Below are 12500 nucleotides of genomic sequence, written 5' to 3'. Positions count from 1 at the left end.
CTTCATCAAGCACTCCTTTCAGAGATCCGCGCTCCGGCGACAGCGACGAGGCGCATACCACTTCGTCGTCCTGCCAAGTTTATTGCGTCCAGCTTTGTTTGCTTAGTGCTTGTCGGATGCATCTTCTGCTATAACGACACTTTCTCGGTGCCGCCAGTTCGATGAGGTTGGGTTGTTTGTTCGACCAAATGACACGCTCATGAAATTGGGCTCATATCGTCACTTGTCGATTGCTTGGTTGGACAGGGTGTAAATCGGGCACTCTTGCGTCGATAGACCGGAGGACTGCCCGTTGCTGTTTCTTTTTTTTTATCGTCTACGGCGCATTATTTCGGGAAAGCGATTAATTAGCACACGCTCCTATCTAAGGGTGATTGGACCGTTTTCAAGGATTAGTGCTTGGGTCCTACATCGTAAGCCCGGATCCTAGGCTAAAATATACAAACCACTTATCTGCTTAAGTAGATGGTGTTTCGAAGGGCGCTTCACGGTACACACCGGCGGCCTAGCGACAATTATTATAATACCACCAGGTACACTCTTTTCTGGTCACCCTTTTAACAAACGAATTAGTTCAGCGTGTGCTTCCTCTAATGGAAGGGATTATAATATTATTATTGATTATTCCAGTGAGCGCTAACGCTACTCCTATTTCAATGACGAATTCCCCGGCTAAACTCAGCAAACCTATACCTATGCTACTATGATATGCAAGTATATGCGTGTCTACTATCTTTCTAGTTCGAGATGGTACATGTGGTGGGATGGTCTGAACACCCCTGCATACTGTTGCAAGTTGAACGATGCAAAGAGTGCCCAATACAGACCGATACCGGCGTACGAAGTACATAATTGATTGCAGTTGAGGGGGCTTTGCCCATTATAGTAGTAATCGGCGCCGCATTCCTTATAGTTGGCACTCGAAGAATCATAGACTCTAGATTGCTTATTGAGCTCAATTGACTCATCCAAAGATCCACATTTTCATTTTACGACACATTAAATCATCTTTAAATTTTTAAAATGCCGCTCCGAAGCTTAACCGAAACGCGCTTGCACGATCAGTCTTTCCCGATGGCAACCAGGAATTATTATTATGCACCAAATACAGTACAACGAATGTTCATCCAAAACCACTCGTCACGATCGCTTGCGGGTCGAAATCGATAGCTTGGTGCCTCTCCCGTCAGCCAGAATAATCAATCCTAGTTTAATTGTTCCCGTCCGTTGCCCATTTCTCGCCAATTTACCAAAGATGAACACTATGACCACGAAACACCTTACTTGCTCGCTCTCGACTCCGGTAGTCTCGATCCTCTGTGTAACTCCGTAAAGAATTAAAGTCCGCTAGCTGATATACTCCGTGCGTATATGTCTGTGTATGTGCTCGCCTGTGCTCTTCCCGGGTATTGCTAGTTGCTGCGCGAACTGTTCACTCAGCAGGACTGTGTAGTGGGCTGGCTATCTTCTGCGGTTTATATACCATCACCGTGCGTGCGATGGTGTGAAGTCTTCTATCCTCTGGCGAAAGCGCGCGTGCCTGCGCACAAGGCATCCAGGACCGCCAGGACTTCTCACGATAACAAGATGAACGATATTCGTTGTTTCCCGCCTCCCTACGGCCCATGCTTCGCGTGGCACACACGACAACGAAGACGACGACCACGAACTAGCTGCGTTCGTGAGGAACTGATATGGTACCACATAACTTTCGTTTGGATCTTTTTTGCACTCGTTGCGAAACAGCCACTAGAATTTAACTTCTTTCAAGAGTGCGAGGTGAGTTTACGAGGTTAGTTTCATAATGGTTTGAATTTGAATTCAGAATCCCTTAAATTCTGTGTTGAATAAATTTGTTTGTGGTTGTCTTCGTAGTGATGTTTTTAAAAAATTAAATCATGACATCATTAAAGAAATAACAGACACCAGAACACATTATGGAGCCCGTGCAAGTGGGCTTTCAGCTTGACATCTTCGACTTTTCCCCTTTCCAGCAACAATTGTCGTTTGGTCGTTTTCCTCCCCACTGACTCCATTCAAAGCAGTCGAGGGAAAAACATCAAATCAAACTTTATACTTTTACCCCAACTTTTCACTCTCTTTTCTCTCTCTCTCTCTCTCTCTCTCTCTCTCTCTCGAACAGGACGATTTGGAGATGATTCATCACGATGTGGACCTGCGGTTATCGTTTCCTGTTCCAGGTTAGTGCTTAGCTTTCTCTTCGTGCTCTTTCCGCACACCAGACAATTGAGGTTTTCTATTGGGCTCCTCTCTTGGGGAGTGTTATGCTGGAGTTGGAGTGGAAAGGAGTGTACGCTGAAACTAGTCACAGCTGGCACGATCGAGAAGTAATTGACGGACTTGATAGGTTAAGGAAAAGCACTGGAGTATTGTGTACAGTGTAAGTGTGGGTTAAAATGCCCATGATATTCTCGCCACCACTCGGCAGTATGATAACGATGGGACCGAGGATCAATGTCCTGTTCCGCTCACCGCATGTTTTGAAGGGTGCTATGCCACAATTTCCTAGACGGCGTTTACCGATGTTTGCCAGGATACTGTGCGCGTTCGGTCTCGATGTTCGAGCCAATTAGACGTTGCGTTGATTGATGGTGACAACCAGCTTGTCTCTAGCTGCTAAACGCCGTTTAAGTGCTTCACATGCATCCCATGCTCTGCCCGTATTCAAATTCCTCTGTGCTGAAGCTGTTAGTCTTTTTTTTTTCTTTTTTTCCTGTTTTTGATTGTTTTTCGGACCTGAGGCATCCAGTTGCGATTGGGAGCTCCCGCTGTGCCTTAATGAAAATGAATGGAGTTCTTCGAGTAGCTCCAACATACACTCCAATGAAACTCGTCCACCGCTGCCATCACTGGTGGTGCTGTTCGTGTCGCTGCGCTCCACGTGGTCCTTAACCACACAGTTCGATGTATCGATGCAGGGAGAAAGCCATCAACTGACCAGTATGTTAGTCACGCAAAAGAGAAGCCTGCCAGGCTAACGAACTTCAAAAAGCTGGAAAATGCTCGAACGCCATTATTTGATCAGTCCCTCCTACTGGTCCGTCTCTCGTGCCCCAACTTCCGACGAGTGACCATGCTGAGGAGCCTGGCTAGGGTTCAATTCATTTGCTGTTTTCTTAGAATACACACCTAAACACACACACACACACACACACAGACACCTTCACCAACCTAACATGTGATTGCGCGTCGCGTAATGGTCACTACTGGGGAGAAGAGAATGTGAGTCGCGGGGTCGAGTGGGTGACAGCGCGGGCGGTTGGTTCGTCCAATTTTCAAGCATAAATTATCGTCATCTCGCCTCATCAACTGCTCTCACAGGTTGCCGCATGCTGCCCATGCCTCGACCGTAAGTATTATCCTGCCCCGGGATATGACACCGTGCAGAAGATGCGAAGCAGACAAAGTTAGCGGGAACGATTTTTCAATTCTGGCACTTCCTATTGCTGGTCCCTAGTTGCTTCGTTGCTTCGTTAACGGTAATATGTTTAAACAGCGTTTACAAATAGTCGTAATGCCAAATGAGATTTAGAGATCGACCGGCAGACAAATCTCGTTACCCATGGCGTGACTTTCATAACGGTAGTGAGGGTGGTTTGCGTATCCTGGATTCCACTTCCAGGCTCGCTCAGCTTCGCGTATGTATCGCTCATTTGTTTCAAGTAACGCGAGTCAATGGGAGATGTTTCCATCGCCACTCCGAAGCCCGCAAGTGTTGAGTCTTGCAAAGCCCATAAATATGTTGTGTTGGTGTATCAGAGTTTGGCTTTTGGCACAGGCGTTCGGTTTAGATCGATTAAACGTTGTCTCTCTTCATTGTCCCTATGTTATTGGTTTATTCTTCGACTATTTGTGTACTTTTTGTACAAATCCTTCTAAATGTTTCTGACCTTGTTATCCTTCGAGTGAAAATCGTGAAAACGAACAGCGAAGCGGCTCGTATCGTCATTATTCATCCCTTTTCTTTTAGATCAAAAATACTTTCGCTTGCGTTTTGTTTATAGGTTTCAGATATAAATAGCAGGATCCTGCTCACTAGACCAACTGCACCTAACACTCAAAACGCACACACACATGCGCTTAGAAAACTGATCGAATGAAACACAGAGTGACTCCAACACGACCCGCTGGACACCGATGGTGCGATTACCCGAATGAAAAGCCGTGTATTACACACGCACACACATATCACGAAACCGGTGGCGGAAAAGCGGGAAAATTATGGTTTCGTTGTTTGTTGTTGCCCGGCTTTTGTTCTACTGCCCGTCGATCTGCTCCCGAGCACGCACGCACATACATTCATCTCACTCATCTCACTTGCTTCACGGTTATGGCCGCGCAATGGCAAAGGGAATGCTTCGCTGTCATTTTCGTTGATATAAAAGACCCCACTCCCCCCGGGCGCGACAGCGCCCGCGTTCCTTCCGTTATGTAGATAATGTGTTGGGGGGGAGGGGGGGGGGGTGAATGGAAGGGTGATAGCAAGGCGGTAGTAAGTACAATGGTGGGAAATCAAATGAAAACCTTCGGGGGCCATCCGTAGTCACGCGTAAGCAATGGTCGCCGTCGTCCGGTGCGTTAATAGTGCGATCTTTCACCATCGGCGACGGCACCCGCGTGTTGCTGTGCCAACTTCGCCGGTCCGTCCATAGCAAATTATCTCATGGCCATCTACCATAACCTCATTCTTTATCCTTTGCGAGGCGATGCATTCCGAGGAGCCGCTGCAAGTTTTGTGCAACTCATTTGCGAAGCACACCCAACTATAACTACCCTAATAAACGCGAGGTTTAGAAGCAAGTGCTGGCGATATGCGTGTAATATACTGTTGGTTCGCCAACGCAACCTGTGCGGGCGCGCGAACTTATCTCCTCTCTACCTCTTTGCTAGCTGACGTGATGTGGATAATGGATTGCGCGTTGAATGGGAAGCTGGGCAGCTCATCTAGGCAGCCCTGCACTATCTAGCTGCTTATCTGCTGACCAATTTCTGGTATTGGGCAATGGGCCTTGCTCTGGGACTGTCTGTGATGCATTCAAGGTTAGGTAAACTGCTCCTTGGTCCTATCCTTTGCGCCCAGGTCGCGACTCCTCGAGTAACTGAGGGTCATCGAGACCGACTGAGCCATCCCATCGCCGGGTAGCCGATGTCCCTTCTTCTTTTACCTCTACCTCTTTGTACTGCCCCCTGCGAAATGTGAGATGGTCGCGCACCGGGGACATCACACGGACGGTTGAATTTAGCTGAATAATCAACCAGGCGCTTTGGTCCTCCATTTCGTCCACCCAGCCCCCTCCGCTCAGCCCGACCAGTTAGCCCTGAAGTACGACGCTCGCGAATCTCCGGTACTTACCGGTCCAATCCGGCCAATGGTTGGTCAGAACAACTCCGCACCAGTTCGTCTTCGGCGTGAGCTGTAGTGCGTGCACTTGATGTGGTCACCTGGAACGGGGGGAAGGGGGGGGGGGGGGCAGACTGGCAGGCAGGCCTTCACCGAAATACGAGCGGGTACGACAGTTCCGCTCATCGCGAACGTAGCGCTATACTTGCGCCTACAAACACTGTACACCCGGTATCTCATAGCGATTTCTTCGATTTTCAAAGTGTGTGTATGTGTGTGACGGTAGGGATTACAGCGGACTTTACAGCGTCTCGACGCAACCTTCCGAGATCCAGCTTGAGACCGGAGATGTCCCTTTACTTCGGATAACTCTCCGGGCAACTAGTGCGCGTGTGAGAAAGAGAGGGTGCGCGGGTGGTTATCTGCGGACCGTTATGACGACACACGGGGCTCACATGGCCAGGACGGTGACCGAGGTAGCCACCTCGTAGTGATTGTTTGTCGCGCAGCTTAGAGTCAAATCTTAGAAGATGAAGGCAGACAGTAGACAGGTAAAGGCAGTATTTATGGTTCCAAGCACACGAAGTACCGAGCGCTCCCTGGATTCGGTCTGCCACCCAACCAGCCAGCCCCCCCCCCTCCCCCCTACCCCTTCCCGACACCAGCGCATCAATAAACAACTCAAAACCACGGACGTATCCGGACGTATACGTCGTTGTCAGCTCGCGGCACTGGCCACGGGGTGTCACTTGTCGGTGTCTCCGGGGAATGGGTGATGGTTTCCACACACGTTGACCTCCCGCTGCTCCCTTCCCCCATCCCCACCCCTCTCACCACGTGGTATGAGCCGCGGCGGATGAAAAATAGCTCCGGCGACATCATGAACGGTGAACACCGGGCGGGCAGGTGGAGGCGACATGCTTTGCGGACATGCGGTCGTATCATCTCCATCCGATGGTGGGCTCCCGATTACCGTTTAGTCGCTCGCGAGGAGGCAACGCAGAAAGACTTGCATTCGATAGCAGCAAGGGTAGAAACAGCAGCAGCAGCGTTGAGATCGTGTCATTGGTTGAAAAGTAGGAGCAGAGTGGCAGGACTTATAGGCGGATAGGTGGAACACAGTGAGGTGGGTTCCCCCTTCCGGCTGCTAAGTAGTTTGTGGGTTGGTACGCGACCATCCCCCCTCCCCCCTCTCGCGAAGGAAAGTGCAGTGCAAGTACGGAGGAAAGCAACCGGTGTTATATTAGTTGGCGGTGGAGAAGCGTGGTGGTGTTGATGGTAGTGGTCGCTCAATCTCAGGTTGTCCAGGAGGATCCAGGAGCAGCACGCAGCCACTGCTAGTGCAAGGTGTAAGTAACCAGCGATTCTGGCCGGCCGCTAATCTCACTTCTCTCAAGCGTCAGTCGATGACCTTCGTCAGTTCAGTTCTACAATCAAATCCGCGGTACGCGGTTCGCGTTCCTCAACTTCGCACACAATTTTACTTCGAGAGTAACGATCATGCCTCCTCGCCCTTCATCACCCACGACTGGTCCCTCTAGCAGACTCCTCTGGGAGCGCTTGTTCTCTTCGGTAGATCTCGGTAAAATTTGGTTTGAGTGTGGCGTGCGTATCTACGCACAACAGCTGACCGCGTGGGATCACAGATCACCAACGCAACCGTTCTCAAACACACACACACACACACATACACAACCTGATCTGATCAAGCGATAAAACGAGCGGATCGTCCGGAATATCAATCAGTTGTGCGCGACGCTCAACCTTCGACGATCGACGGTGGAGCCCCCTTCGTAACTCGGCGTCAGGACACGCGGTATCGCGTGCGACCCACTCCCACCTTCACTGCATGCGACCTGCATACCTAATCGTAGTGCCCACCCTACCATCGTCGATTCCTTGAAGCTCCTTTTCCCCCTTTCTTTTTCCTCATCTCGCTATCTCCTTTTCGCCGTTCTCTTCGCGCAGCGCTGCACTGCGCGGCCTCGATCTTCCGCAAGTCGTCTCAGTACACAGTGCACGACCTTCACCTAATTCACTCGATCGTTCGCGCGATTCCCAGCGATATCAGGAACGGTACGCACCATGAATGACAGCATGGCACGTCGCTGGCAGATTAGCCTCCAGCATCCGTTTGTCAGTTCGTGCGCGTGTTTAAGAGAGAAGATAAGCCCATAGCCAACTAGATAAGATGACTCTCTATCTTCACCAGCGCACCAGTCGTTGTAGCGCACCCAAAAGATGCGCGAACACCGCGGTGGACGTCACTCAAATCATTGATGGTGACCCGAAACGCCAGCGTCAAAAGGGGGCCTAACAGGGTACCAGGGCCATCTTTCCGACTGGGCACAATGGGCACATGCCCCAGGGCCCCGCGCTGGTGGGGACCCCCCAATCCCTGTGAGTTTGGATTTGGCTTGAATATAATTCAAAATCAACAGAAACAAGGAAGTTTACCTGATTTTGCCCAACTCACTCGATTTGAAATTTTTAACACATAATCTGTACACTTTTTGCTAGAGAGTCTCGTCGAGATTTTATGAAAATTGTTGATACTTTTTTAAAAAACTTTAAAAATCGTATTTTTAGGCAAAATGACAAAAAGCATCACTTTTTCAACTTTAAAAATCTGCCAAAAATCGAAAAATACAACATTTAACAAAAACTCGACGGGGCTACATAGATAAACTTATGATCTTTCAAACGAGTATCGATTTGTATTTTTCTGATGACCCATCACGTAGATACGAAGGGAACTGTTTTTGGTGCGAATCAAAAGACTTGACCCTTAAGCGACGAACCCGGTTTGATCGTTGTGATCACTTTTCATCAACTTCAAAAATCTGGCAAAAATTGAAAATTAGGAAATTGAAACAAAACTCAACGCGACTACCTGGATAAACTTATAATATTTCAAACGAACATCGATGTGTATTTTTCTGATGACGCATCACGCAGCTACGACGGGCATCGTGAAAAAGTATCTTTTCGCACGCGCACCTTCATAAATGTGATGCCGTGAATGAAGTTTTTAATAAATCCTCCCCCAAAAAGCACGAAATATTCTTCAAAAGTTTTAGTTTAATATGCCATACACTTGAAAAAGTAAAGGGGTAGGATACGTCACGAAAAGTCTTCAAAAAATGAGCCTTTTTTAAGGCAGAAATTACCGAGGGGGCTTCGGTAAAACAGTTATCAATATCAATATCGGATAATTAGTTCTTTTCAGTTACAAAATGTTCCAAATGCTTTGATCTATAACTATATTATTTGCTTATGAGAAACCAAAGAAAATTTGAAACGAAGAAGCTGGCCAACGGTGCAAGTTACTATCGTAGATGGTAAAGAGGCGGTGGAAAGGGGTTTTAGTGTGTGAAAATCTTGAATTACACGAAAAGAACGCGCTACAATTGACAAAAATCTTAAGGGGCCCCGTTAATACAGTGTGCCCAGGGCTCCCCAGAGGCTAAAGACGGCCCTCCAGGGTACCCGATCCCAACCGTGGTAGCTACCAACCATCGCCAAGTTGGCGCGGTCATTCAGCCTCGTAGGCCCGGTCTGTCGTGTAGCACAATTTGCGCGGTGCCAAGGGGAGATGAAAGGGGGAGACGCTACTCTCCCCTCCTCCACCCCCACGCAAACCTTACGTGGCTTTGGTTTCCGGAAATTCTAATTACACACATGTTCCTTCCGCAACCCCAGCCCCACCCCCTGGGGTGTTTCTTCTACATCTTCCTATACATCGACGTACATCCAGACTAAGTGTATATACACACACACACACGCACACACACACACACACACACACACAAGCTCTCGCACGCGCATGTCACTTCACTCCCCTGGAGTCTCCATGATGAGGGCGGGGAAGCGAATGTGCAGCATAGCCGCCTGCAACCGCCTCTCCAAGTCCGGACATTCCCACAGAAGAATAATCTTTCGCGCATCATCAGCATCAGCATGAAGCATCTTACGCCGAACGCTCGGCTCGGCAAGGGCACCATTTTGCGCGGGAGACGAGGAGGAAGTCACAATGGATCTAACACACACACACACGCGGGCTCTCGGGTAAACCCCTGTGTAGCCATCTCACCCCTCCCACAAACTGGAAAATGCTCATCTCATCTCATGCGACGACGCAAATTGGAAATGGAAAATTATTGTTTCTTTTGTCGCGGATCATGCGGCGGACAGGAGGCGCATTGTGTCACGGCCCACACGCCCCATTGATGCTTTCGATTCGTTGCTACTGCTCCACAATGCCGCCACAAGTCCCACAAGTCAGGTGCTTGCGCCATTTCATTCATTGTTCAGTGTAAAACTGTCCTCGGTGTATGTGTGTATGGCGATGTACGCTGCGTTTTGTTCATTCCCCTTGAGTGCGCATCTCGTGCAAGACCCCTCTCCCTCCCTCCTCAATCCGTCATTATCAGCTTGTCCACAAAAAGGGTGAGCTCACTGAGCACCAGTTCTCGTTGGCAACCTTGGGTCCTGGTATCGATCGCTCACCGAGTGACAGGTGATCGAACACAAACACACACATAAACACAGCGGATACGAAAAAGGACACGAGTGTCACTAGGGGATTCGATGGAATCCGAGCTTTCCGCCATGAGACAAGCGGTGAGATAGCGGTGGTTAGCAAAGTTTCCACTTCCGATACTTACGCTCCGACACTAGGGCATTCGATTTAAGCTAGCCGTAGTTCGCTAATGACACTCAGAATCTCATCGCAACCCCTTTCATCCTACAGTCACGCTTTCCACAGATTGACGCCCTGAATATCCTTCCGAAGGTACCCACTAACGGCAGATTAGAATGCACGGAGCCGTAGATACCGACAAGGTATGGATAACGGTTTGCTAGCCGGGGTGGTGTATTTTCGACTACTACTACCATCAACGAGGCAACGTGGTTCTTCTTCTTCTTTTTCTTCTTCTTCGTCTCCTTTTTTCTCTTTTCGCTTACAGAACGCCGATTCGGCTTCCTTGCGCGAGAAGGTGCAGCTGCGAAAGGGTGAAAAATGGCGGATCCTTAAGAACATTATCACCGTTTCATTTGCCTTTATGGTGCAGTTTACAGCCTTCCAGGTATGTGTTTCCGGCTAGGAACTTGGCAGCTCTCACTCGTAAAAATCTTGATGTAACTACCGTAGGGCACCGCGAACTTGCAGTCATCGATCAACGCGCAGGATAGCCTCGGTACGGTTTCGCTGGCTGTCATCTACGCTGCCCTCGTTATCTCCTGCATCTTCCTGCCGACGCTGGTGATCCGCAAGCTGACGGTCAAGTGGACCCTGTGCTTCAGCATGCTCTGCTACGCACCTTATATTGCCTCGCAGTTCTATCCTCGATTCTACACGCTGATACCGGCCGGGGTACTGCTCGGGTTGGGCGCCGCTCCGATGTGGGCAAGCCAGGCAACCTACCTGACGCAGCTTGGTCAGGTGTACGCCAAGCTGACAGACCAGCCGGTCGAGGCGATTATCGTGCGTTTCTTCGGTTTCTTCTTTCTAGCCTGGCAGACGGCCGAGCTCTGGGGCAATCTCATCTCCAGTCTGGGTAGGACCTATACAAACGAGCGCTATTCGCCACCAGTACACTCACTCCCAGCTCTCCCGCATTCTCCATTCTGCCCTTTGTTGCAGTGCTGTCTAGTGGTGCGCACGGTGCCGCACCGGCCAGCTTCGACGACAGCATCAATGGTTCGGCGACGATCAGCCACTCCAACGACGACGCCCTGAGCTACTGCGGTGCCAACTTCTGCGTGGTCGGAACGTCGGACAACAGCAACCTACAGCGGCCGCCCGACTCTGAGATCTACGAAATATCTGCCATCTACCTGTCCTGCATCGTCGGTGCCGTCATCATCATCGCAATTTTCCTAGATCCACTATCGCGGTATGCGTTACCGCTAAGCAACTCCCTTTTTCCGCTCCTAAGGCTAATTTGAATTAATCTGAGTACTATACGGTCGACAGGTATGGTGAGCGTCGGCGCGGTTCTATTTCGGCCACCGAAATCTCCGGTATGCAGCTCCTGTCGGCCACGTTCAAGCAGCTGAAGAAGGTCAACCAACAGCTGTTAATCCTGATCACCGTGTTCATCGGAATGGAACAGGCGTTTATCGGGGCCGACTTTACGCAGGCGTACGTGTCCTGTGCCCTCGGTATCCACCAGATCGGTTACGTGATGATCTGCTTTGGCGTCGTGAATGCGATATGCTCAATCATCTTTGGTTCAGCGATGAAATACATCGGACGCGTCGTCATCATCATCCTAGGTTCGCTCCCTGTTGCCAATGACGCCCCAATATCCGCCCAGTGCTCAGTAGCCTCATGTGTTCGACATTCCCTTTCCCCACAGGTGCGTTCGTTCACGGTGGTTGCATCATCTATCTGCTGTATTGGAGACCACATCCCGAACACCAGATCGTCTTTTTCATTCTGTCCGGTCTGTGGGGAATCGGGGATGCTGTCTGGCAGACGCAGATTAACGGTAACCCAGGCTCCTGCTCCATCACTACCCTGTGTATCATTGCTAACATATAAAGTACTCTTCCAATCCTACCCTTAGGACTGTACGGTGCGCTGTTCCGGCGCAATAAAGAAGCCGCCTTCTCGAACTATCGACTTTGGGAGTCGGTCGGCTTTGTCGTTGCTTACGCCTACTCGACCGCCCTGTGTGCCCGGATGAAGCTGTACTTGCTGTTCGGTGTACTGGTATGCGGAATGATCGGCTACACCATTGTGGAAATCCACCAGTCAAAGAAGGTATCGGAAAGTGACCAGGCCAACCGAACGCTTTCTCGTATCCTCCGTGTTGTCCGCGTTTGTCCGCTGATCATTCCGCACTGCATTAATGCACTGCTTTTTTTTAAACAGGAAAAACGCATGAAGAAGTTAGAGGAGATTCCCAAGCAACAGCAAACCGAGGCGGACCGGAAGGCGATCGAGGAGGACGACGAAAAGGATGAGCTCGAAGAGGACATCGTGGTAACGCATCTGTAATCGAGCGGAGCAAACAGAAACAAAAGCAGAGGCAACAAGCGAACCCTTGAACAGCGAAGCGAACACTCGGACTCGGTGACGTTAGTTGCATGTCCAGGTGAGTGGGGAATAATCAGCTGTTTTGTAATT

At 49.8% G+C, this 12500-nt stretch overlaps 2 protein-coding genes across 4 annotated transcripts in view; one reads left to right on the top strand and one right to left on the bottom strand.

The window, feature by feature from the left end:
* The window catches only part of LOC126581591 (allatostatins MIP), a 7531-nt gene extending 2057 nt beyond the window's left edge, over positions 1-5474 (bottom strand). The window contains exons 1-2 of one of the 3 annotated variants that reach the window (XM_050245352.1): positions 4172-4251; positions 1-1763 (exon numbers count right to left, since the gene is read on the bottom strand). The exon at positions 1-1763 is cut by the window's left edge and continues 1233 nt beyond it. The gene's annotated coding sequence lies outside the window, so the exon portion shown is untranslated. Of the gene's footprint in view, positions 1764-4171; positions 4252-5374 lie in introns of those variants that run through there. The other 2 variants (XM_050245362.1, XM_050245373.1) reach the window with 2 other exon arrangements.
* An 862-nt stretch (positions 5475-6336) lies between these two features.
* The window catches only part of LOC126581476 (UNC93-like protein), a 6359-nt gene continuing 195 nt past the window's right edge, over positions 6337-12500 (top strand). The window contains exons 1-9 of the mRNA XM_050245161.1: positions 6337-6711; positions 10116-10207; positions 10333-10452; positions 10518-10923; positions 11010-11262; positions 11343-11644; positions 11728-11859; positions 11938-12134; positions 12246-12500. The exon at positions 12246-12500 is cut by the window's right edge and continues 195 nt beyond it. Of these exons, the coding sequence (XP_050101118.1) occupies positions 10181-10207; positions 10333-10452; positions 10518-10923; positions 11010-11262; positions 11343-11644; positions 11728-11859; positions 11938-12134; positions 12246-12371 (1563 nt within the window). The 5' untranslated portion in view covers positions 6337-6711; positions 10116-10180 and the 3' untranslated portion in view covers positions 12372-12500. The remainder of the gene's footprint in view (positions 6712-10115; positions 10208-10332; positions 10453-10517; positions 10924-11009; positions 11263-11342; positions 11645-11727; positions 11860-11937; positions 12135-12245) is intronic.

The sequence above is a fragment of the Anopheles aquasalis genome, chromosome X (genome assembly GCF_943734665.1).
Source record: "Anopheles aquasalis chromosome X, idAnoAquaMG_Q_19, whole genome shotgun sequence".
Taxonomy (NCBI): Eukaryota; Metazoa; Arthropoda; class Insecta; order Diptera; family Culicidae; genus Anopheles; species Anopheles aquasalis.
Note: the sequence above shows the minus strand (reverse complement) of the source record. Positions and strands in the feature narration are given on the sequence as shown.